This window comes from Pristis pectinata, chromosome 9, assembly GCF_009764475.1.
Source record: "Pristis pectinata isolate sPriPec2 chromosome 9, sPriPec2.1.pri, whole genome shotgun sequence".
Taxonomy (NCBI): Eukaryota; Metazoa; Chordata; class Chondrichthyes; order Rhinopristiformes; family Pristidae; genus Pristis; species Pristis pectinata.
Window position 1 is genome coordinate 33114542 of NC_067413.1, and position 22258 is coordinate 33136799.

Sequence of the window (22258 nt, forward strand, 5' to 3'; positions counted from 1 at the left end):
TGTTTGACAATAATCCCGTGAAAGGCTTTGGAATACTTTACTTTAAAAGTGCTTTATAAAATCACATTGTTGTTAAACTGCAATTGCACAGCACATATTTCAGTAAATGAAGGATCTTTGTCTGAAACATAGAACGGTACAAGATAGAAGAGAAACACTCTCTGGTCCAAAACAGAGCTGGAACATACAAATTGAGAGTAATTTTGTATATTCACAACTAAATGGACTATCTCATTTCCAAAGAACAAGTTCAAAAGATCAGCCTATTAGTAGCTATACAACTTATTGTAGATCCTTGGCAACCCATAAACAGTATAAATAGAAAGATTAGGTTAAGATTAAACAAAGCACCTTGGATGTTAAATCTAGAAGAAACCCAGGTGTGGAGTTTACAGATTAGCAGATGTAGATGAGTACAGCAAGATCTCAGGCCAGACATTTAAAAAAATGAAACTTTAAATTCTCTTAGCGTTCTGACCCAATGTTTCAATCTGCAGTGGAATCACACCAAAAAAAAAGCACCATTTAGATTGATTAATGAAGTGACCTTCTTGTACCTTGGAGGCTGAATCTTAAACCTCTCAAAGACTTCAGGGTAAAGCAATGGAAAAACCACCATCTCCTTCAGTGCAGCAATATGGCTTGTAAGTCCACCCACACTACTGAAACGAACCTAAAGGGAAATAATTGTTAAAAGTGGTATACGTTACTAAGTTTATTTCCCAGAATTAAAAAAAATAATTTTGGCATTATAGAGGCAGCTTATTGCGCATCTTTGCCTTGTGAATGAGGTAGTCCTTAAACCATTTATAGGCTTTGGTGGACTTCAACACACTGCTAAGGGTCTAGAATCATACACAAGCCAGAATGAACAGGCTAGGTTTTTAAACATCAATTTCCACAGATATTTTACTTGAGTTTATTTCATGAACTGAATTTAAATTCCCAGTTGTCACGGTAGAATCCGAGACAATTCCAAATCATTAGTTCAGGCCTGTAGGTTAATAATTCACAATATACTACCCAAATGTGGTACACCTCAAATCAATTTAAACAATAAACTGAATTGAGGGGTGCACACCCATTTTAGACATTTATATTGTATGGTTAAGAGTATGCTTGCCTATTTTCAGCCACTTTGCACTGCCATATTAGTAGGCAAATTTCACATGGCTTGAGCAAACCTTTCAAATACATTTATTCAATCACTGGACCTTTATCTAACCTATGCTTAATGACCCTTCTGTCACCTTCATAGTCTACTTAAACACCAATTTTGATCTATTAAACCTCTCTTTATAACACCAATTATACTTTAAATAAAATAAAAGGCATTTTAAATATAAAATTAAGACCCCATTAAAGAATATACTAGAATTTGTAATACATATCCACATTTCTTCAGATTTGTAAACCTAGCTAACCCCTGGTACAAATGTTCATAAACTCCACACCATGAGGAAGATAACTTTTTTTTTATCCATTCAGTGTCAGAAAGACTGAAAAACAAATCCTCCTTCCCAAGAAAATATGCGCCACTCAGGCCTAATCAATTCAGGATTCAGCCATTCTGCAACCAGAATCAAATGCCCTGGAGGGGATCAAGGTGGAGCAACCAGGTAAATTGCACACAGGTAATCTGTCTCAGTTTCTAATTAAATCCCACGAGAGACTACAATAAGCATTATTGTCATATGAGGGAAGGATGTGTGGGGAAGAGTCAAAACTTTAAAAATCAGCAAGGCAATTCTTGCTCTAAAGATTGTTCTGGAGGGGGACAATGTGAAGTCGTGGAGAAAATGGAAAAGGAGTTTAAACACTGACTAAAAATAAACTATTGCAAATTCTGAAAAGGCACATTGGAAATTAAATATAAAAGGTGTAAAGAATATTTGATATTCTGTCCACGTTTCTTTACTGCTTTAAGCATCAAAAACCCTGTAATTGAGGAGAAACAATCCCCATGTATAATGTAATCAGAGGTGGTAACCTTTTTCTGGTTCACCAGCTAAAATGCTTAAACAAAACCCATGGCTCAACCTCAGCTGTAAAATGAGAATCACTACCCTGCGAACTCACACCTCAATTTTATTGGTGGCCAGTGAAAAGAGAATTCAATACCTGTGGAACTTTTAAGAACTCAGCCTTGATTCAACCTGAATAAAATAAGAAGACTTAAAAAGCAAATCTTCCTAATCAACAATACCAGGCATAAGTCAACAACACACAAGCAGATGTGTGAAATTCAAACAAGTTTGAATAGAGATGATTGCATATTGTCTCACACATTGAGACACTCAAGGACAAAAGATGAAAACTAGATACAATTGAGGGAGCAGGACAACATCTTGCTTAAATGATTAGTAGCTACATCTTTGTCAACCAAGCTTGGAGGTAACTAGTAGAAACCTTGGCAAGAGTTCAACGACTGCAAGTCTCTCCAAGATAAGCAACTCTGGTTATTCTTGTTGCTTCAGCAAAAGAGAATCAGAAAATCACAATGGATTAACAGTAATTGCAATGACAATATAGCAAGTCCAATTCCATTAAGTATTGTCAAGTTAGATGCTTTAATTTGATTTTAAAAAAGTTGATGGGAAAAATAATGAAAATCTTAGAAAGAAGCCCAAACTCCCTTTAACTTACAGAAGTGTCAATTTGCATTGGATCCACATCTGCCAGGCTAGCACCTATTTTCATCCGATCTCTGTAAATTCCTTTCATGTCATCTTTCCTAACATTCAGTGGGAGACATCTAGAAACATACAACAGTGGGATTGTAAACAAAAGCTTGTATTCCCATATTTGTATGTGTAACAGGAAACAATTTATATATAGATTATCTTAAAAGGGCAAATTATTTAAACAACATTCAAAATACCAGTAAACTACTTTGATAGTATTGCCAAGGTTTTGGAAGCTTACAAAAAGCTTACCCCAAAAGCAGTCAAGTATCCTTACAACTTCCCTCAGCACATAGGATTTCTTCATTAGTTATATGACAAAAATAGAATATTACTGCTTTAGATTTTGTAAGAAACATATATGAATAAAAGTAAACAGAACGTGGAAACATTCAGGTCAGACAGCAACTTCAGAAAACAGCATTTCAGGAAAATTATCTTTCATAAGGCTTCGGGTGATTCAGAACACTTCTCACTGCACATGTTATCTGATGTGCTGAGTGTTTCAGTATTTTCTTTTGTCTCTTTTGTGATGTTGCTTCTCAACCTCCTTTTCACAGTCCCACAAACAATTTTGCAACCATTTTTTCCTCGCGACTAGAACGTCATCTGTCTTTTGCTCTCTTCTACCCATAGTCTAGCTTGTCCATAGCCTGTAAATTGAGCAGGGGCAGATGTGCTCATTTCTGGTCAATAATATCATACCCATCCACAATTTACAGCCCACACAAGAAATTTTCTTTAAAAATTCAGAATTATGAGTAACATTAATTCCTTCACTTGTGACTAGTAATCCAAATCCACACACCAACACAGCTCTCAAAGAAACCATTACCTTCTTCCAATTCAAGTCTATCCATTAGTTTCACATTAAAGTATGGTTTCATTTGCTGCATATCTGTTGGTCTCTGAGCATTATCCTGTATTCTTTACTGTAGGACTGATTTATATTCAAAAACAATATTCTACAGTTATGATGCAAATCTTTTCTTAAAATAATGCAAATGACATCACAAAGCTCAATACCTCGCCTTTTGTTCTAATTTCTTCCAATATTAGACTAAAACATTCTAAAGCAAAGCAATGACATTATACAATTAAAATTATGTGTGGTAGACATTAATGAAAGCAAGCCACTATTCCATAGGTAATACTAAATCACAATGGTACCTATTCAGTATTACAAGTCACAGTTACAGCAGAGGGGATCTGTATGTCAACGACACGAAATAAAGCAGATGAGAAAATAGATGAGAATGACTTCAGCATTAGGTTTCTTTTCCTAAAAACCCAATTCACTACAAATGTAAGTTAAAAGATCTCCACAAATGATACAACTTAATGCCTTGAGATACAAGAAAAAATTACAATTTCAACAAGATTGTTTCACACATTTCCAAATGACATACCTCAAAAGTGCTCTGCTCCTTGTTTTGTTTCTTCTTCTCTCAAAGTGCCCCTCTTCCTCATCAGAAGATGAAGATGATGAAGAGGAGGTCGAATCACTGCTGTGTATTGCATGTCTTCGCCTTCAAGTAGTAAAAGTTTCTATTGTTAGCTTGGAAGCTTCACACATCAACAGAATGCTTTGCAGCAGCCCACCACAGCTCAAATAGGGGCTCCAAAACCAACAACCTCCATCACTTAGGTCAAAGGCAGTAAGCACATAGGAATGCTCCCACCTGCAGGCTCCCTTCTAAGTCACATGCTACCTTAAGTTAGAAATATATTGCACTCTCTTTATTACAGATGAGGCATGGTATGCTCTCCTTAATGGCAAGGAGTGTAGCAAGGTGAAGGCTTTGGCTCAAACCACCTTCTCAAAGGCAATGAATGCTGACTTTGCTAGCTTATCATTTATTGATGAAACCAGCATAAAACATTGTTAATATTTTTCCTTGGACTATGGAACAAAAAGTATACCTCAAGATTAGGAATCATGCTGAAGCCAGTACAGATCCCCCTTCGCTAACATTGAACTGCACAGCACAGGAACAGGACCTTCAGCCCACAATGTCAGCGCCGAACCTGATGCCAAATTAAACTAAATCTCTTCTGCCGCACACGATCCATATCCCTTAATTCCCTGCATATTCATGTGTCTATCTAACAGCCACTTAAACACCACTATCGCATCTGCTTCCACCACTACCCCTGGCAGCCCATTCCAGGAATTTACTACTCTGCATAAAAATACTTTCCCCGCACATCTCCTTTAAACTTTCTCCTTCTCAGCTTAAATCATGTCCTCTAGCATTTGACATTTCTACCCTGGGAAAAAGATTCTGTCTACCCTATCTATGCCTCTCAATTTTATGAACTTTTATCAGGTCTCTTCTCAGTCTCTGATGCTCCAGAGAAAACCACCCAAGTTTGTTCAATCTCTCCTTATAGTTCATACCCTCTAATCCAGGGGTTAAAATTCATAAGAACCATTTGTTACGTGAAATTCTTTATAGCAGGATGTATAACAAACCCTTAACTTTTGCAGGGTGACACCAGTTGCTGTAGGTAGAAAGAAAAGTTAGAAGCTAGTCTCTTTTCCTCAGTAAAGATGCAGCAAATCAAAAGCAAAATTCACTTGTTCTGGCAGAAACAAGTTACAAGTTATTCATCCAATGACTTTTGTTGCCAGATCACAGAATGCAGATGCTCAAGTATCCTTTCTCCCACCCCCCCAACCATTTTACATATTTTGTACCTTATTTATTTCACAGACTTCCTCTCAATCAACGCAAAGACTCAAAAGCTACTGGTTTTCAAGGATCTGTGTATCAAAGGCAGTATCCAAATGCTCTCCCTAACCTTCACTGTAGTAAAATGGAAGATTTGCTAAGTGACAAACCACATTAAGTAAAACCCTTTTTTGTAGCAAAGACTTATGTGAATGCTGACAAGCAAGGGAAGACCCACACTTACATATTTCCTACTTTGTACAACAGAAGCCATTAGTACTTTCTGACTATATGCAAACATATAGTATCAGAAACATTATAAAAATTTTTAATTGCAACACACTTGGTCAGAATTAAACAACTGACATACAAAATTTTTGGACCACCCTGACTACAAAGACATTAGCCATAGTCAAACTTTTCTTAGAAACAAGATCAATGATTAACTTTTGTTACAAACCTGGTTATTTTTCTCTTGCGGTAGGGACTACGAGAGCCTGAAGTACTAAATCGATATCTTTGTCTCACAGGAGAAGTGGGACCACGATAAAATATGGTTCGCTTTCTTTCTGGTTCTAGTACAAAGAACATAAACCAAACCATTTCAGTGGACTCTCCAAAAACAGAACACATTGAAGGTAATCCTGAACATATTGTATAACAGTTCAGTTACCCATTGGTCTGCAATTTTATTCCTATAAATGGCAAAAATGAGAATTGGCAGGATTACCTCTTTAGTCTTAGAAACAAACTTAAAACATTCTGGGGAATTAATAGAATCTTTTGCATTTGGGCAAGATTCAGACTTTTGCATAATTGTATCAAATTTTAGATGGCTGGTAAATCATTTCACACATTTTGCCTGTTGAGTTTTATAAAGTTGGAGCATAACCTGAATCAGAACTCAGTTCTGGTCACCATGCTATAGGAAGGATGTGATAGTGCTGGAGAGGGTGTAGGGGAGACGTTGCCTGGGATGGAGTTCAGTTATGAGGCATAGCTGGAGCAACTAGGACTGTTAAGGGAGGACAGGACTGAGGTGTATAAAATTATGAGGGGTATAGAAAGGGTAATCTGCAGGAAGCTTTCACCCATAGAGGTAAATAAACTGGAGGACATAGATTTAGGGTAAGGGGGAAGAGATGTAGAGGGGATGCGAGGGGACAAGAGAATGCAAATTCTGGAATCTGGAGCAACAAATAATCTGCTGAAGGAACTCAGCGGGTCAAGCAGCATCTGTCAGGGGGTGGGGAAAGAATTGTCAATGTTTCTGGTCAAAACTCTGCATCAGGACTAAGGGATATGAGGGAGACCTTTTTCATCCAGGGTGGCAATTGCCTGGAATGCACTGAGTGGTTGAAGCTGGGTCACATTTAAGAAGCGTCTCGATGAGCACTTGAATTGTCTAGGCCTAGAAGGCTATGGACCAAGTGCTGGGCCATGGGGTTAATACGGAAGGGATTCCCATAAGTTAGCTTGGACAAGTTGGACCGAAGAGCCCACTTCCATGCTGTACAATTCTATGACTCATTGATTTACACTGCTGTGTACATCAGAAATATGTCAAAGATCAGAAAGGAGGAAGGCAAAGCAAGAGAGCTTATTAGAAGTATTCATACTGTACATTCCCACAGGAGAAAGAAAAAAGTTAAAAGATTAAAAGTAGACAAAGAAAAAAGTTAAAAGATCAAAAGTAGACATGTTGGATCACATCAGATGTAAAGCAGATATACCTGGGGCTTGGCATTTCACAACAGTTTTCCTTTGGCGTAAATAGTAGCGCTTTGGAGTGCCCTCTTCGCCATCTTCTTCTCTATCTTCACCCTCCTCTTCAGATAACTCTACAATTCAAGATTGGGAAATAATTGTTTATTAATTCAAGTTTCTGAAAGTAGGCAAAGAATAGCTAACACTTTCAACAATTTCTATTAATACAGCGCATTTAATGCGATGAAACATTCCAAGGCACTTCATAGGAGCTTTGTTAAACAAAGTCTGAAATCAAGCTATAAAAAAGCACATAATAGGACAGATGACTGAAGTCTTGGTCAATGAGTGTTGCAAAGGGAGGAAGAAGGGCAGCCAGGTTAATGAGGAATTTCCAAAACTTAGAACTCAGGCAACGTAAGGAATGATTGCCAGTAGTGGATTAAATTTAGTGACGATTTAGATGCCAGAATTAAAGTAGCACACATCTTAGATTGTGGTAGGACTGGGAGAGAGAAAACAGGAAAGCCAGAAGGGACTTTAAAAAAAAAAGAATCAAATATTTAAAAAACACATTGCTTAACCAGAAGGTAGTGTAACTCAATAAACAAAGAGGAGATGGGTGAAAGTGACATACTTCAAGTTAGGACATAAGAATACAGAGAAATATAAAGAACATTCTCAAACTGTAAAGCACTAATTAGACCATAGTTAGAGGACAACATAGTTCTTACATCGCAGAAAAGACATTAGGCACCAGTAACACACGGAAGCCTACACCACAGGTGTTGGTAATTCAGCCTGCTGTAATTACTGTACATACAGGTTCTTCGAAACTATTCAATTCAGTCCCACTCATTGACAGCGCTTAAAATATCAGGTCAGCATTTTAAGCAGGAGAAAGGCCTTAATAGCACCTTGATGCAAAATGTGTTAGAAAAATAGAAAGACTTCTTCAGAGAAGGAAAACACACGATTGTTTATGCACAACTAGTGTTCCTTACCACCACTCCCATCTTCATGATCCTCTGTGGTTTCTTCATCTATTGTTTGAGTTGTTCTTTTCTTTTTCACACATGAATACACATCCAGATTCTCCTTTACAAAAGGAAAAGGACAGTATCAATAGCACATCACTGCACAACACTGAAGAGCTTTACCCCTTTGATAGGGCCATACCTGGCGTCGCTCGGCTCAGTTTTATAGCTTGGTTGGAACATCCATGTTTATAAAATGATCAGTGCAAAAGAAAGACATGCATCCCTGAAGTACTTTTCACGACACTTTCAGGATAGTCCAAAGCATTTCAGAGCCAATGTCTGAGTTTAAGTACAATTGTAATGTAGGAAATAAGGCAGCCAATTTGTGCACAGCAAGCTCCCATAAAAAGCAATGGAACCAGATGATATGGTTTAGGTTGTCATTTGAAGGCTAATTATTGTTAGAGCACTGGGTTAACTCCCCTATCATTCTTCAAAATAGCACTTCAAAATGCATATCATTTAACCCTCATCAACAATAAAGCTTTCCCTCAGTGCTACACAGGAGTAAAATCATGCATTGCCCAAAGTATAAACCTACTTCTTCTTCTTCTGTATCATTGATTACTCTTAAATTCTCCAATTCTCTCATTCTCTGACGACGCAGTTTCTTCATGTCATCCATTTTCTGCAAAACTGCTTCAGCAGTGCTGGTCAACAAAATGTTTGGAATGGAGCAAAAAAAATTAGTTTCTAGTAACACAGCAATAGACCAATTCCTAATCGTTGAATCTTAAGCATATTTTCTCAGCTCTTACTTTGTGATCAATTTATCAAAGAGCACAGATTGGTTTAAGGTGTTGTAGCGATTTCTTCGGAGCCGACAACTGCGCCGCACTTCTGTATCAATACCACCTTCTTCTTGCACTCCATCCACTTCCATTTCAGATCTGTTGCACTGGACTGATCGGGTGATGGGAACTATATTCAGTGGAAAGGATACCATGCATGACCATTACATTAACCAAGCTCAACACATTTAATTTACACTCGACTTGCAGTACAAGGTTGCTTGATGCAAAGTACAAGCATCAGGGTGCACAAGCAAACAGAGTCAGGGCAAAGAAAATTGATACAAAATTTAAAAGTCAAAAAGCAAATTGAAATGGGGAAGCCATTTCACACTAGATTAGATTAGTGCAAGGATTTTACTGGAATCAATGAAAACAGAAATGAAATGCATACATTTGGTTACTATGTATTGTGTGAATGTGCAGAATGTGATAAATAAGGTTGATGAACTGCAAGCACTGACAAAAGTTTGACGCAGTGATGATAACAGAAACGGCTAAAATAAGGACAGGTTTTGGCATTAAATATTGCTGAATATATGGGAAGGATGGGGAAGGAAAGAAAGGAGGAACAGAGTCAAAAAGAATATTTTAATGCTAGAAAGGGGTCAAAGACAGAATTTGTTTGATCAGAGCTGCAAAACAGCAGAGGGAGCTTACAGTTATGTATTTTATAGGTCACCAATGAATGGGAATGATATAGAGCATCAAAAATGCAGGGAAATTACAGAAGTATAAAAACCACAAGGTAGTTATGGGCAGGGGTAGGGGGTGCTTTAGTTGCCCCAATGTAAACTAAGACAGTAATAATGTTAAGAGCAGAGGGTGAAGAGTCCTAAAATGTGTAACAAATAATTTTCTAGAGCAATTAGTTTCTAATCCAAAGAAGGAAGCATTGTTAGGTGTGGTTCTGGAAATTGAACCAGGTAAAATGCATCAAACTTTGGTAGGAGATAATGATCGATGGTACCAAAAAAAAGAAAAGGAACAATCAAAAGTAAAAGTAATTCATTGGAGGAAGTCAATTTCACTGAGATAAGAGTGGATTTGGTTTAGGCAGGTTGGAACCAAACAATGACAGGAAAAACTAACAGAACAATGGGGTGCCTTTAAGGAAGAGATGATTAAGAGAGAACTGAAGCACTTTCCCCAAGAGAAGTAAATGAAAAACAAGCAGAGCTCCCTGAAAAACTGATAAAAATACAGAGGATGATAAAGCAAAGATAAACTGCATATGACACATAGGGCTGTAAATACTTGGAAGAACCAGGTTGATTCCAAACAAAGCAAAGAGCAAATGAAAATTAAAAAGAATGTAAAGATTGGTTGCTAACATAAATGGGAATTGAAGAGTTCTATAGGGATATAAATAGCAAAAGGGTAGAACATGGAGGAATGGGACCCATTAAGGACAAAAAGGGTACTTTCACACAGATACTGATGACACTGGTAAGGTACAGAATGAATATTTGCATGCGTCACCAGGGACTTGGGTACTTCCAAAGTAATAGTGATAATTGAGATAGTGATAGGAGATAGCTGAACACTGAATATCTTAAAAACTGATAGCATGTGTGTTAGAAAAGTCATCGGGACCAGATGGATTTAGAGGGAAGTATGGGAGGAAATCACAGGGATTTCAATTAATATCTACCAATGCTCTTTGGATATAGGGCCGATGCAAGAGAATTGGATAGCAGCAAATATTACTCTGTTGTTCAAAAATGGGAGCAAGGATAAACCCATCAACCATAGGCCAGTTTAACTTCAATGATGGGTTTGGGATTAAATAGTCGCCTGGAGAAAGATGGATTAAGGCAAACCAGCATGGATTTGTTAAAGGCAAATAATGTTTATTTTGATGAGGTAACATATAGACTGGATGAGGTGTAATGGACTTCAGGACAGCTTTGATAAGGTGTCTCATAATAGGCTTATCAGCAAGGCTAAAGAATATGGCATAAAAAACATTAATAGCATGAGGCTAAAGTTGATTAAGTAACAGGTGAATGAATTTTTGTCAGATTAGAGGAAGTTAAATAGTGGTCATCAGTATTGGGGCCATTACTTTCTCCCCCTGTATTATGACTTGGTCACAGGGTTACAAATCATGATTTTGAAATTTCCAGATAACACTAAAAGTCTGAAGTACTGGTGAACTGCAACGAGGATAGTGATAGACTGCAGCTGGTGGAAAGGGCAGAAACATAGCAGATAAAGCTGAATGCAGTGAACTGCAAGGTGACATTTTGGTAGGAAGAATGAGACAAGGTATAAAGGACACTTCTAAAAGGCGTGCAGGAACAACAGGTATGTCTGCACAAATCATTAAAAATAGCAGGGCAGGATGAGAAAGCTGTTAATAAGGCATACACAGTTCTGGGATTTATCAATAGTGGCATAGAGTCTAAAAGCAGGGAAGTCGTATTAACTTTTATAAAATATTGGTCTAGTCTCAGCTAGAGTATTGAGTTCAGTTTTGGTCACCACATTATAGGAAGAATGTGAAGATATTAGAGAGGCCCAGAAAAGATTTTACAAGTGGTTCCCAGAAGGAAGAACAAGGACAGATGAGAGAAGTTGGGACTGTTTTCTTTGGAGAAGACTGAGTAAAGATTAGATGTGTATATAAAATGATGAGGGGTCTGGACAGAGCAGACAGTGGCAAGCTGTTCCCTTTGGTATAGTAATCAAGGACAAGAAGTCACAGGTATAAAGGGGATGACAAATATGAGTGGCATAAAGGAAAAATTTATATTTATGCAGGGGTAGCTGGAATCTGGAACGCACTGTCTGCAGATGTAGTGGAGGCAGATTCCATTGTGTTTTTCAAGAGGAAACTGGATGCATAAAGAGGGGAAAATATGCAAGGCAATAGAGAAAGGGCCAACAGTAGAACTGGAGAGCCAGTGCAGACCTGATGGGCCAAATAGCCTCCTTCTATGCTTAAATTATTTTATGATTTATGCTTATTGGCCCACCATGTTTCCTCATCCACCAACCTAAAATATAAAAATTTCATTGTGCTCAAATCTCTTCATGATCACTTCTTCCTATCCCTGTTACTTCTCCTGGTCCTACAGCCCTCTTCTAATTCTTAAGTCTTTATCTTTACTCTCTACATTCCCTACCCCTTTCGCTGCTTAGAGCTCAAGCTTCATAAATCCATCCCTAAGCCTTTCCACCTTTCTCACCTCTCCTTATAGAGCACCTTTAAAATTTACCTCTTACTCAAAAGTTTTTCATGTGTTATCACACCTTTTCCTTCATTTGACCAGTGTCAAATGTCTTACTATACTCAGGAGGTATACCTCAGGACTATTTCCTAAATTGAAAGTTCTATATTAGGCAACAATGACTTGTCCTTTATAAGTTACAGAATTACACCAAGTTTACAACTTTGCCAAAAATCTTTGAGCAATAAAGCATATTACCACTTCCAGTATTTTCAGGTTGAACAAAAACAAAGAGGCAGCCCCAAATGGATTTTAAAAAGGTTAAGCTGTCTCATTTTTAAAGAACAAGACATCAGTCCAGAAAATTCCCATAACATGGCATATTATAAGGCTCATTGCAAAACATTTGAAATTTCTAAATATACTTGGTTACAATGAAATAAAATGCATAAAACAATTATTCTTTAAAAAAAAATCAACTTACCTTTATTTCTACCTTTTGTTTTTAGTCTTACTGATTGCCTGCAAAAAAAAAGAGTTCCTAAGTATTCAAACACTGAAATGATAACATTTTGGAAGGGGGAAGGTGAAAGGGCCAGATGATTGCCACTTAAAATCCTCATGCTTTCCACATTTCTGCAGAGTCCAGCAGTGAAGTGAATTGACAAATTCAGCACATCTGAATCTAGCGAGTCCCAGACCTGTGCATGCACAGAATTGAATGGTGGAACAAATCAGCCACAGCCAGCAGGATAAAAGAACATAAAAATTAGGAACATTCCATCTCACTTCAAGCCTGCTCTGCTATTCAACAAGATCATGGCACTGATCCTGTACCTCAGCTCTAATTTCCCACACTCTCTTGATTCCCGTAACATCTAAAATCTACAAACCTTAAATCAACTGAATGAGTTTACACAGCACTAAGGTAATGTATTTCACAGAAACACCACCCTCCAAATTAGGAGATTCATCCTCACCTCAGTTCTAAATGGCCAAACCCCCCATTCTAAGACAGTGACCCTTGGTTCTAGACTCCTCGGCCAGAGAAAATAACCTCCCCGCAACGACCCTGTAAAGTTCTCTAAGAATTTTTATGTTTTGTTGAGATCACCTCTTATTCTAAACTCTAGGGAATATAGGCCTAGTCACCCTATTGACAAACCCACCATCCCAGGAACTTGTCTGAGGAATCTTTACTGCATCCTCTCGAAGGCAAGTATATCCTTTTTTAGGTGAGGAGTCCCAAATTGTACACAACACTCCAGGTGATGTCTCAACATAGTCCTATATAATTGCAGTAAGACATGTTTATTCCTGTACTCAAATTCTCTCAGAGTACATGCCATTTGCCTTCTTAGTTGGTCGTTACACCTGCAAGGAAGATTTCAGTGATGTGTACAAGGGTATCTAGGACCCTCTGAACATTAATATCTTTATATAAGCTTTCACCAAAACATTCTGCTTGTGTGTTTTGCAGATGACCACACATTTTTCCCACATTATATTCTATCTACCATGTTCTCACCCACTCATTTGGCTTGTCATATCCCTTTGAAGCCTATTTAGAATTTCCTTCCCAATTTCAATCCCACTTGCTCTGCATCATCAGCAAACTATGAAATGTAATATTTGGTCCTCTCAGTCAAATCATTGATACAGATTGTGGAGAGATGGCATCCAAACTCCAATCCCTAAGGTACCCTTCTAGTCACAGCCTGCCAACCTGAGAAAGACATGTTCATTCCTACTCTGCTTATCTGTTGACCAATTTTCAATACATGCCTGTATATTATTCCCGATTCCACATGCTCCAGACTTGATCGACTTCCCACATAGGACTTCATCAATAGCCTTATGAAAAACTAAATACACCACTTTGACTGGTTTCACTTTCTCCATTCTACTAAAAACATCCTCACAGGACTCAAGTAGATTAATCCAACATGATTCATCTTTCCTAAATCTGTACCAACTCTGCTCAATCCCATTTTTTTTCTTTCCTAGGCATTTTTAATTACAACATTCATTATAAATTTCAGCATTTTTTTCCACTTGTGTTCAACCAACAGATTAATAGTTCCTTATCATCCCTCTCCCCTTTCTCAATTGGTGGGGTCATACATGCTACCCTTCAATCTGCTGTAACTATTGCTGAATCTATATAATTTTGAAAGATGATCACTAATTCATCCACAATCTTTATAGCCTCCACTTTCAGTCTTGGATGCAAATCAGAGTCCATGGGATTTATCAATTTTCATTCTCATCAACTTGGCCCAGGATTCTCAGAGATTTCTGAACTTGGGTCAATTACACTGATTTATATTTACAGTAATGCAATGGTGCTCTCTAGTGGTAACAAATGGACTCAAGGTAGAGAAGCCAAGATTGAAATACGTTGGTACCCTGCTTAGCGCTACTCCAGAGTGCTGATTTATGATGTTCCTGGTCCTCTGGTGAACAATCAGATACATAGCCCTCCAGAGCTTCAAGAAAGATCTCTCTGGCTGCACATGGCTATACTGGAACCTGGCGCAAATCCAGCAATGAACTGCCCTGTAGCTCAATGTGGAGAGTAGGGTCTGCCCAAGGGCTGAATTGGGCAGGCCAGGTTAAGTGGTGCAGCCACTCAGCACTGAGAATTGAGTATCAAGGCTGCAGCCTGGTCCTTCAGCTTGTTACCAGGGAAATCTCACAACTGAGATGAGCTATGCAGCCAAGGAAAAGGGGAGACAGCAGCTGCCATCACATCCAAGAGAGGTGATGGGATAGGCTGTAGAATGCCCATAGTCTGTGACAACAGAGCAGGTGCTCCAATCCAAGAATGGCCTACACTCACCCTGATGACTAGGGTGCAGCATTCAGCCCTACCACCTCAGTACTGAGCAGATGTATCACTTGCCCTGGTCCCCCTCAACAGCAGCTCTCACAGGGAGCCTTTCCACACTGTGGTGTGATACATAGCTAAATATGCACCAGGTACCTGACATAGCACAGTAAAGGGGAAAGCAACAGTTCACACCAGTTTCCCGTAACCCAATATTCCATCACAGCATCTGCGAGGGTAGGTGCTTGTGCCAGGTTCTCACCACAGCAGTCCATTTATAATGGAATACTGACTCTTTTGTGCTGGATCCATAAGTGCCCTCTTTCCTGGGATACATCCTGCGTGTTAAGCAAAATACCAGGTGTATAAGAGGGTTAGGGTTAACCCTAACCCATACATCAGAGGGAAACCTGTAACAGCAGAATAATCAAAGTGGTCAATAATAGTTGTGTTCAGTACTTTACCTGGTAAATGATTGTACTTCTTCCCCATTATCACACGACTCTTCCATGGTCTTTTCATTGCAACTTGAATCTAAGGAGGTGTCAGTTAGGTGCAACTGAGTTTTCTTATTCAAGACAGGGAACAGATTACCATTGCTGCTTTCCTTCACATTCCTGGATAAGTACCTCTGTTTAAAAAAATGTGAAAGATGGGTCAAAAATACCAAAATCTATTAACATCTGTTGCATGCTAGGCTAAAAAGTTATCTGCAAATCTGAGCAGTAATAATCAATGGAGCACACAGCCTCAGGGTAAGTTCCAGATGATCTCTACAATCTTTTAAAAATGTACTGTATTGTACTATTTCAAAATATAACCACCTCTACAGGAAGAATGTGGGAAATTGTTAGTTCTAACAAACTGTTTAAAGTTTAATCTCTATGGACTACCATTCTCTATTTACATGCCAATCATCCTCTTCCTATTCTACCACCTCCATCAACCAATCCCCAAAATAGAAATGTGACTACAGGAAAATCAATACTTAAGGACCCAAAAAAGACTGCCCTCAAAATAAAGCTTTATTTAGTCAACACCTTAGTAACAATCTGATGAATTTCAACCAACAGAAGCTATAGTATCTCTAGTGCTTGCTTTGCTCTGAAATCCACCATAATTAGAAATTGACAACGCTTAGTCTATGAGGAAACACCTAGACTAGTTTGATGAGAACGACCCAGAGACCCAGGAGCTAATAAATCACAACACATGGGGTGGAAACTATCCAGATGCCCTAAAATCTAGGCTCCACAAAAATACTATCCTTCACCTTAAAAAAAAGGTACATGGAAGTCCAGAGGATCCAGGAACTAGTTGACAACCACAGCTTGTACATATTCTTCAGCAATATCAAGACTACTTACAAGACAAGGACTCAACCCGCCAAGATGCAAGAATAGAAGATTCAAGGACAGAGGCAGTCTACACCTAGTAGAAAGGGCACTTTGAAGATCTCAACGAATATCCTGCCTTAGATCCAAGTGCCCTTCATTCTATTCCACTAACCTCAGCCCTACCCCAGCTCAATTGAAAAGGTCACCCAACAGCTAAAAACAAGTCCTCCAGTAATAACAAAATCCCTTAAGTACAAAAACATGACAAAGTAGTACCTCTAGCACCGATTCATAATCCAATCTGGAAAGAAGACAGCATGCAAGGGATCTCAGAGATGCCATAATCATGATCATGTTTAAGAAAGGAAATAAGTCTAATTGAACTAATTATAGAGTATTCCTACTCTTTTTCCACAGAGAATGTCATTACAAGAATCCTGTTCGATCACCTCTTCTCAGTGGCCAGAGATGCTCTTCCTGGAGTTGCAATGCAAATTCTATCCATTAAAGAGACACAATGGACATGATCTTCACCACACAAGTCAAGAAAAATGAAGTGTGGCATCAACAACTGTAAACAGCCTTCACTAAAGCATTTTACTGTCAGAGGAATTATGGAGGATACTTCTCAAATTTGATTGTCCTCAAGTTTGTTACTGTCCCTCCACCTAATCTATGAAAACATGCAAACCATGATGCATACTAACAGATTCACCAGACTTAACCCCAATACAGACTAGGGTCAAGTAAGACTGCCATTGAGAAAGGCCACTCAACCTGGCAGAGAGGCAACTTATAAGGAACCAAATGGAGCAAAGAAGCCACGGGCAAGCAGGAGGAGCAAACAACACACCACCACCTACCCTGTCAAACTCCACCTGTGGCAGAGTCTGCAAATCTCACAGCAGTCTCTCAAAAATTTCCAAACCCAGAGAACTATGGCGGAAGTCATTCTTGACTCCGAGGAATAGCCAATGAAATTCAGGTCCATTTCCTAGCCCTATACATACTTCTCTGTAACCTCTAGCAATCTTGAAATCTCTGCAGTTTTTTTATTTTTCAGCCTCTGACTTGTTATTGATTTTTATTGCTCCACTATTGGCAACTATGCTTACTGCTGCCAGAGCCTTGCTCATAATTCCCTCTCTAAGCTTCTTGTTCTTCAAGACATTCATTAAAATACACCTTCACCCAAGCACTTAGCTATCAGTCTTACTATCTGTTGGCAGGAATCAAGCTTCCTTTGAAACAGCAAAGCACATTCAATATTTTTATCTTGATGTTTATCTGTCTTAACACAGCTAACAGCTAAAATTAGGTCAAATGAACTCAGAGCTGGGAACATTTCCTGTCCCAGTTTGTTAAAGAAACACTAGGCAAAACGAAACGTCTAAGGACCTCATTTGAGACAAGTGAGCGAATGTGGGAACCAATAACCATCTTAGACTCCACATTCAGCAAGATATCTTCTTTTAAAATACCTCAATAGCTTAGGTGTTACTTTCCAGCAGTCCCATTGAGAACCACTAATAAATTAAGATTTCCTGAGAACAGCTGCCAAGCACCAAATGTGTTTGGAGTATATCAAACTTGGAATAAAAGTCTTAAAGGGATATTTGGTCACAAAGGTGATACAAAAAGGACCACCATTTGCAAGGGGTTCAATGTCTGTTTCAGGCATAGGACCTGGAACCTTTCCGCTACACAGGTACTGTATTTTCTACAGAGACATGTACCACACATTGCTCCTACAGGAGTCTTGTCACGAAACAACATCAGCCAAATTCCAAGCCTAGATGTTCTGTAATACAATCAAAGTTGGCGCTCTGAAAGACCATCAAAAATCAAACCAATCTTCACCTAATTAGGTGTTAATTCAGCCCTTGGAGACAATAAACCAGCATATTGAAGAAACAAAGGTGTGAGGACCCCATGATTTACATAGTCCAATATGCTCATTTTATCTCATCATTATTCAAGTACCAGTGAAGATCTAGGCAGCTATATCATAAAAGGTAGGCATTTTCAGAGGTGCCGTCTTTCAGGGATATGAACCTGTGGCCCAACTATCTTCTCTGGATGACATACAAGATCCTAAAACACTATTTCAAGCAGAACCATCTGCCCAATATTCAACTCATTCAATATTATTACTGATCCTGGAAACTCATTACATGCAAATTAAATGCAAGGCTTCCAACATGAAAACAAACTTCAAAAGTACTTCATTAGCTGTAAATCATCTCAGAACATTAGGGCATGAAAGCAACTATGGCTTTTTTCTAATATGTTGAAGACAGATACAGTTCAGACCACAAATAACATTTTATCCAACAAGTAGGTGGAGCAAAATGAGTATCAACTCTGATTTTGGATTTTAGACTGCTGCCAATGAATTGAATAAAGAATGGATTGGCCAATACATTAGCTCTATGGCAAGAGAATTTTAGAATTTGTAATGCGACAAAAAAACAGCTGTTCCTGTGCCTTAAAGAGACACCTGAATATGGTGCTTTTCAAATGGACTATTTTTAAAGTTTCTACTAAAGTAAAAAAAATTATGGTCAAGGTCCCCAGAGAAGACATTTATAGATGTGGCTATTGATAATATTGCAAGACCAAACAAATCGAGCCAGCTTTGGATTGAAGAGATGCCTGTCCTCCACACAGCTGCAGATAGTTCTCAATTCTGAGCAAGTTTACCATCCAAGTCTGCTAAATAGATGCCTAATAATTATAGGATAATAAATGGTTATACAAATTAATTTGTTCACCCAGATGTAAATAAAAATCAATTGTATACTATGAACGAGTAGAGGAAACCAATAATTCAGACCCTATTCAGATCTGGCTGCCAACAGTCATAACAAAATCCACTTTGTTTACCTTGGTTTTAAATTACTGAGCATCTGTCACATTTTCAAAAATGGATTTCAAGGAGATCTTTATAACTCCAAGAGACAGTTTATACACTAGTCCTCCATGCATTTCTCAAATGTAATATCTATTAGAAAACTGCTGTAATCATTTCAAAGAGATAACCATGCTAAACCATGAACAGGTAATTTCCCAAGTTGCATCATTATTTGGATAGCTGAAGGTACAAGTAATCAAAGGCATTTACTTGGCACAGTAGTAAATCCCCAAATTAGATGAAATGAATGGCTAGTTAATTTATTTTGCACCAAGACAAGTGCAAGTTATCTTAATCTACCCAAATATCCAGATCAATTTTATAGCTTCCAAAGAAAATTTAAAAGACAGAATTCCATGTTGAGTACTGAAGTCTGGTCAGAAAATGAGATATTGTTTCTCATGCTCAAGTTGTACGACATCAGAACAGTGTAATTAGAGGTCAAAAGGCAACCTAAAGATCAGAGTCACCCTTGGAGAAAATGGAGGTGATCTGCAAAGCAGTCACCCAATCTGCAATTGAAAAGTCAACCGAATTCAGTGACTCACAGAATGGTTACAGCACAAAAGGAGATCGTTTGGCCCATCAAAGCAATCCAGGCTCTACACAAGAGCAGTCCAGCTGGTTTCACCCCCCCCCCCCCCCCCCCCACTGTCCTGTACATTGTTTGATTTTATACAGCTTCCTTTTAAATGCTACAACTGAAACTGCTGCCACAGATTAACTCAGCAGCACACTCCACTCCATATTTTTCCTTATTTCACTTTTGGTCCTTTTGCCAATAGATGCCATATAAGAGATTACAGTGCAAAATTAAAGTACATGGGATTGGGGTTAATGTAACTTCAAGAAGAACTAGTGTGCAGACAGAAAACAAAGAATAAACATATCCTTTTCTGAATGGCAGGCAGTGACTAGTGATGCACTATAAGTTTAAGTGCTTCGACCCCAGCTGTTTACAATAATACCTTAATGGTTTAGATGGAGATATCACATTTAATTCTTAGATGTTTGTAAACACAAAGGAGGGGGGGAGAAGAGGGGGTTGAGCTATGGAGGATGCAGAGAGGCTCCAGTGTGATTTGGGTAGAACGTGGGAGTGGGATAAAGCATGGCAGAAGCATTTGTGGATAAATGAGGTTATTCATTTTGATGCAAAAACAGAAAGGTAGATTATCTGAATAGAAAGATATGAGGAAAGGGAGAGATGCAGCAAGGCCTGGGTGTACTTGCATGCCAGTCAATGAAAGTCTGTAGGTGGTTAAAGTGGCTATTGGCTTATTTGTCTTCATAGCAAGAATTGAGTACAGGAGCAGGGATGTCTTACTGCAATTGTACAGGGCCTTGGTGAGGCCACAGTTTGAGTACTGTGTGCAATTTTAGTTGTCTTATCAGAGGACGGATGCCCTCGCTATGGAGAAAATGGAGCAATTATTCCTGGATTTACTGGACTGATAGAAATTGAGATTAGGATGATTGGATTATTAATTCTGATGGGAATGGACAGACTAAATGCAGCCAAGATCCCGATGCTGAGGGAAGAAAAGAACCAGGGTCACAACCCAAGGATACAGGATAGGCTAATTAGCAGTGGATGAGGTAAAATGGTGGTGAACCCATGGCATTTTCTACCACAGAAGATAGTTGAGGCCAAATCATTAAATATATTCATGAAGAAGCGAAATTTAGTACTAATCACTAAAGGGATCAAGAGGATATGTGGAGAAAGCAGGAAAAGGGTACTGAGTTTGGATGATCAACATGATTGTATTTTTTATATTTTTAAATATATATTTCTATGAACCCTGGTTCTTGTTTCTCTGCAAGTGGGAACTTTCTAGCCTTTCAAAAACGTAAACAACTCAATCTGACCACCCGCCCACCATCTCCTCTAGACCAAGTTCTCCGCGTAATTGAAATCCCTCTTCCTGCAACTATTTTAGCAAATCTAGTCTGCACCTCTCCAAAGCTTTTATGTCCTGTTTAAAATGTGCACCGAGAACTGGATACGATAGCCCAGATTTTAGGAGGTAACCATGATCAATATCATCGTGGGACGCTGCTCTTGCCGTGGACAAGGAGTGCCCCGTGTTCTGGGGGTATCGGCAGAAGTTCTAGAGGCTCTGTTCTAGGGATAGAGGACTTTCACTACAGCTACGAATGCTGGGATATGGCCCCTTCCATAGGCGGCTGGGAAATCTCGCAAAATCCGCCTTGATCATCCAACTTAACTCAGCAAGAGAAGGGCAGCGGGACGAGAAAAGATCGTGAGCGGGGTTAAGTGAACGGTGGAAGGGATGTGAAGTGCAGGACTTCAAATGGGGACACCGCGCTCATGTGACCGATTAATTCCGGAGCCGCGGCCAGCGCCCGGAGCCCTTAAGAACAAGAGAGAGACACCCACGACTCTCGGGGCCTCGTCCCAGTGAGGACAAGCCGGCACCAAGCCGTTAGAGAACGGCCGGAGGCTCCTTGGTTCCGTTCTCAAAGCAGCCCCACCCCTTCTCCCGAAAAGGCGCGAGTCCGCCCTCCCTCCTTCCCGCCCAGAGAGCCTCGATCAATGTCGGGGGGCGGGGGTGGGTGGTGAGTGAGTGAAGAGAGGACAGGGAGGAAAGAGGGGGAAGAAGGGCAGTTGGGGAAGAGGTCCCGCACGGGCAGCCGCCGCCGGACCCCAACCGCGTGATCGACCGGGGGGGGGGGGAGGGGTGCAGGAAAGACAGATGAGGGAGGACAAAATCGGCCGGGGCCTGAGTGACAGCCCCTCCATAGCCGCCCCGGCCCGCGGTAACAATATACCGTCACTGGTCTGGGCCCACGGTCAGCAAGCAACCTCCCTCCCTCATCCCAGGGAGTCTCGCCCTCCCATGACTGCCGCTTCCCGCCCGCTCACCGACGAGCCCCGGCCTCTCTTGCCGAAAGCCGGGCTGTCGCCGACAGACAAGGCGATGAACTCGGAGCTGGAGTTGAGGCACAGGGACGCGCCGCTCCTCAGCATCACCATGGTGGCGAGGCGGCGAGCGGCAACCACCGACCGTTAACCGCCGCCAATTCCAGCGCCAGAACTTTCCCGCGCACCTCCTCCCGTAGCACCGTTCGCCTCGCCT

The 22258-nt window shown here is 39.7% G+C and overlaps 1 protein-coding gene across 2 annotated transcripts in view; it reads right to left on the reverse strand.

The window, feature by feature from the left end:
• LOC127574191 (ATPase family AAA domain-containing protein 2-like) overlaps positions 1 to 22258 on the reverse strand; it is a 43142-nt gene extending 20884 nt beyond the window's left edge. The window contains exons 1-11 of one of the 2 annotated variants that reach the window (XM_052022979.1): positions 22045 to 22258; positions 15368 to 15534; positions 12558 to 12595; positions 8865 to 9027; positions 8648 to 8756; positions 8071 to 8164; positions 7093 to 7200; positions 5820 to 5934; positions 4094 to 4213; positions 2647 to 2755; positions 558 to 673 (exon numbers count right to left, since the gene is read on the reverse strand). In XM_052022979.1, coding sequence (XP_051878939.1) covers positions 558 to 673; positions 2647 to 2755; positions 4094 to 4213; positions 5820 to 5934; positions 7093 to 7200; positions 8071 to 8164; positions 8648 to 8756; positions 8865 to 9027; positions 12558 to 12595; positions 15368 to 15534; positions 22045 to 22155 — 1250 coding nt within the window. In that variant the 5' untranslated portion in view covers positions 22156 to 22258. The remainder of the gene's footprint in view (positions 1 to 557; positions 674 to 2646; positions 2756 to 4093; positions 4214 to 5819; positions 5935 to 7092; positions 7201 to 8070; positions 8165 to 8647; positions 8757 to 8864; positions 9028 to 12557; positions 12596 to 15367; positions 15535 to 22044) is intronic. The other variant, XM_052022978.1, reaches the window with a different exon arrangement.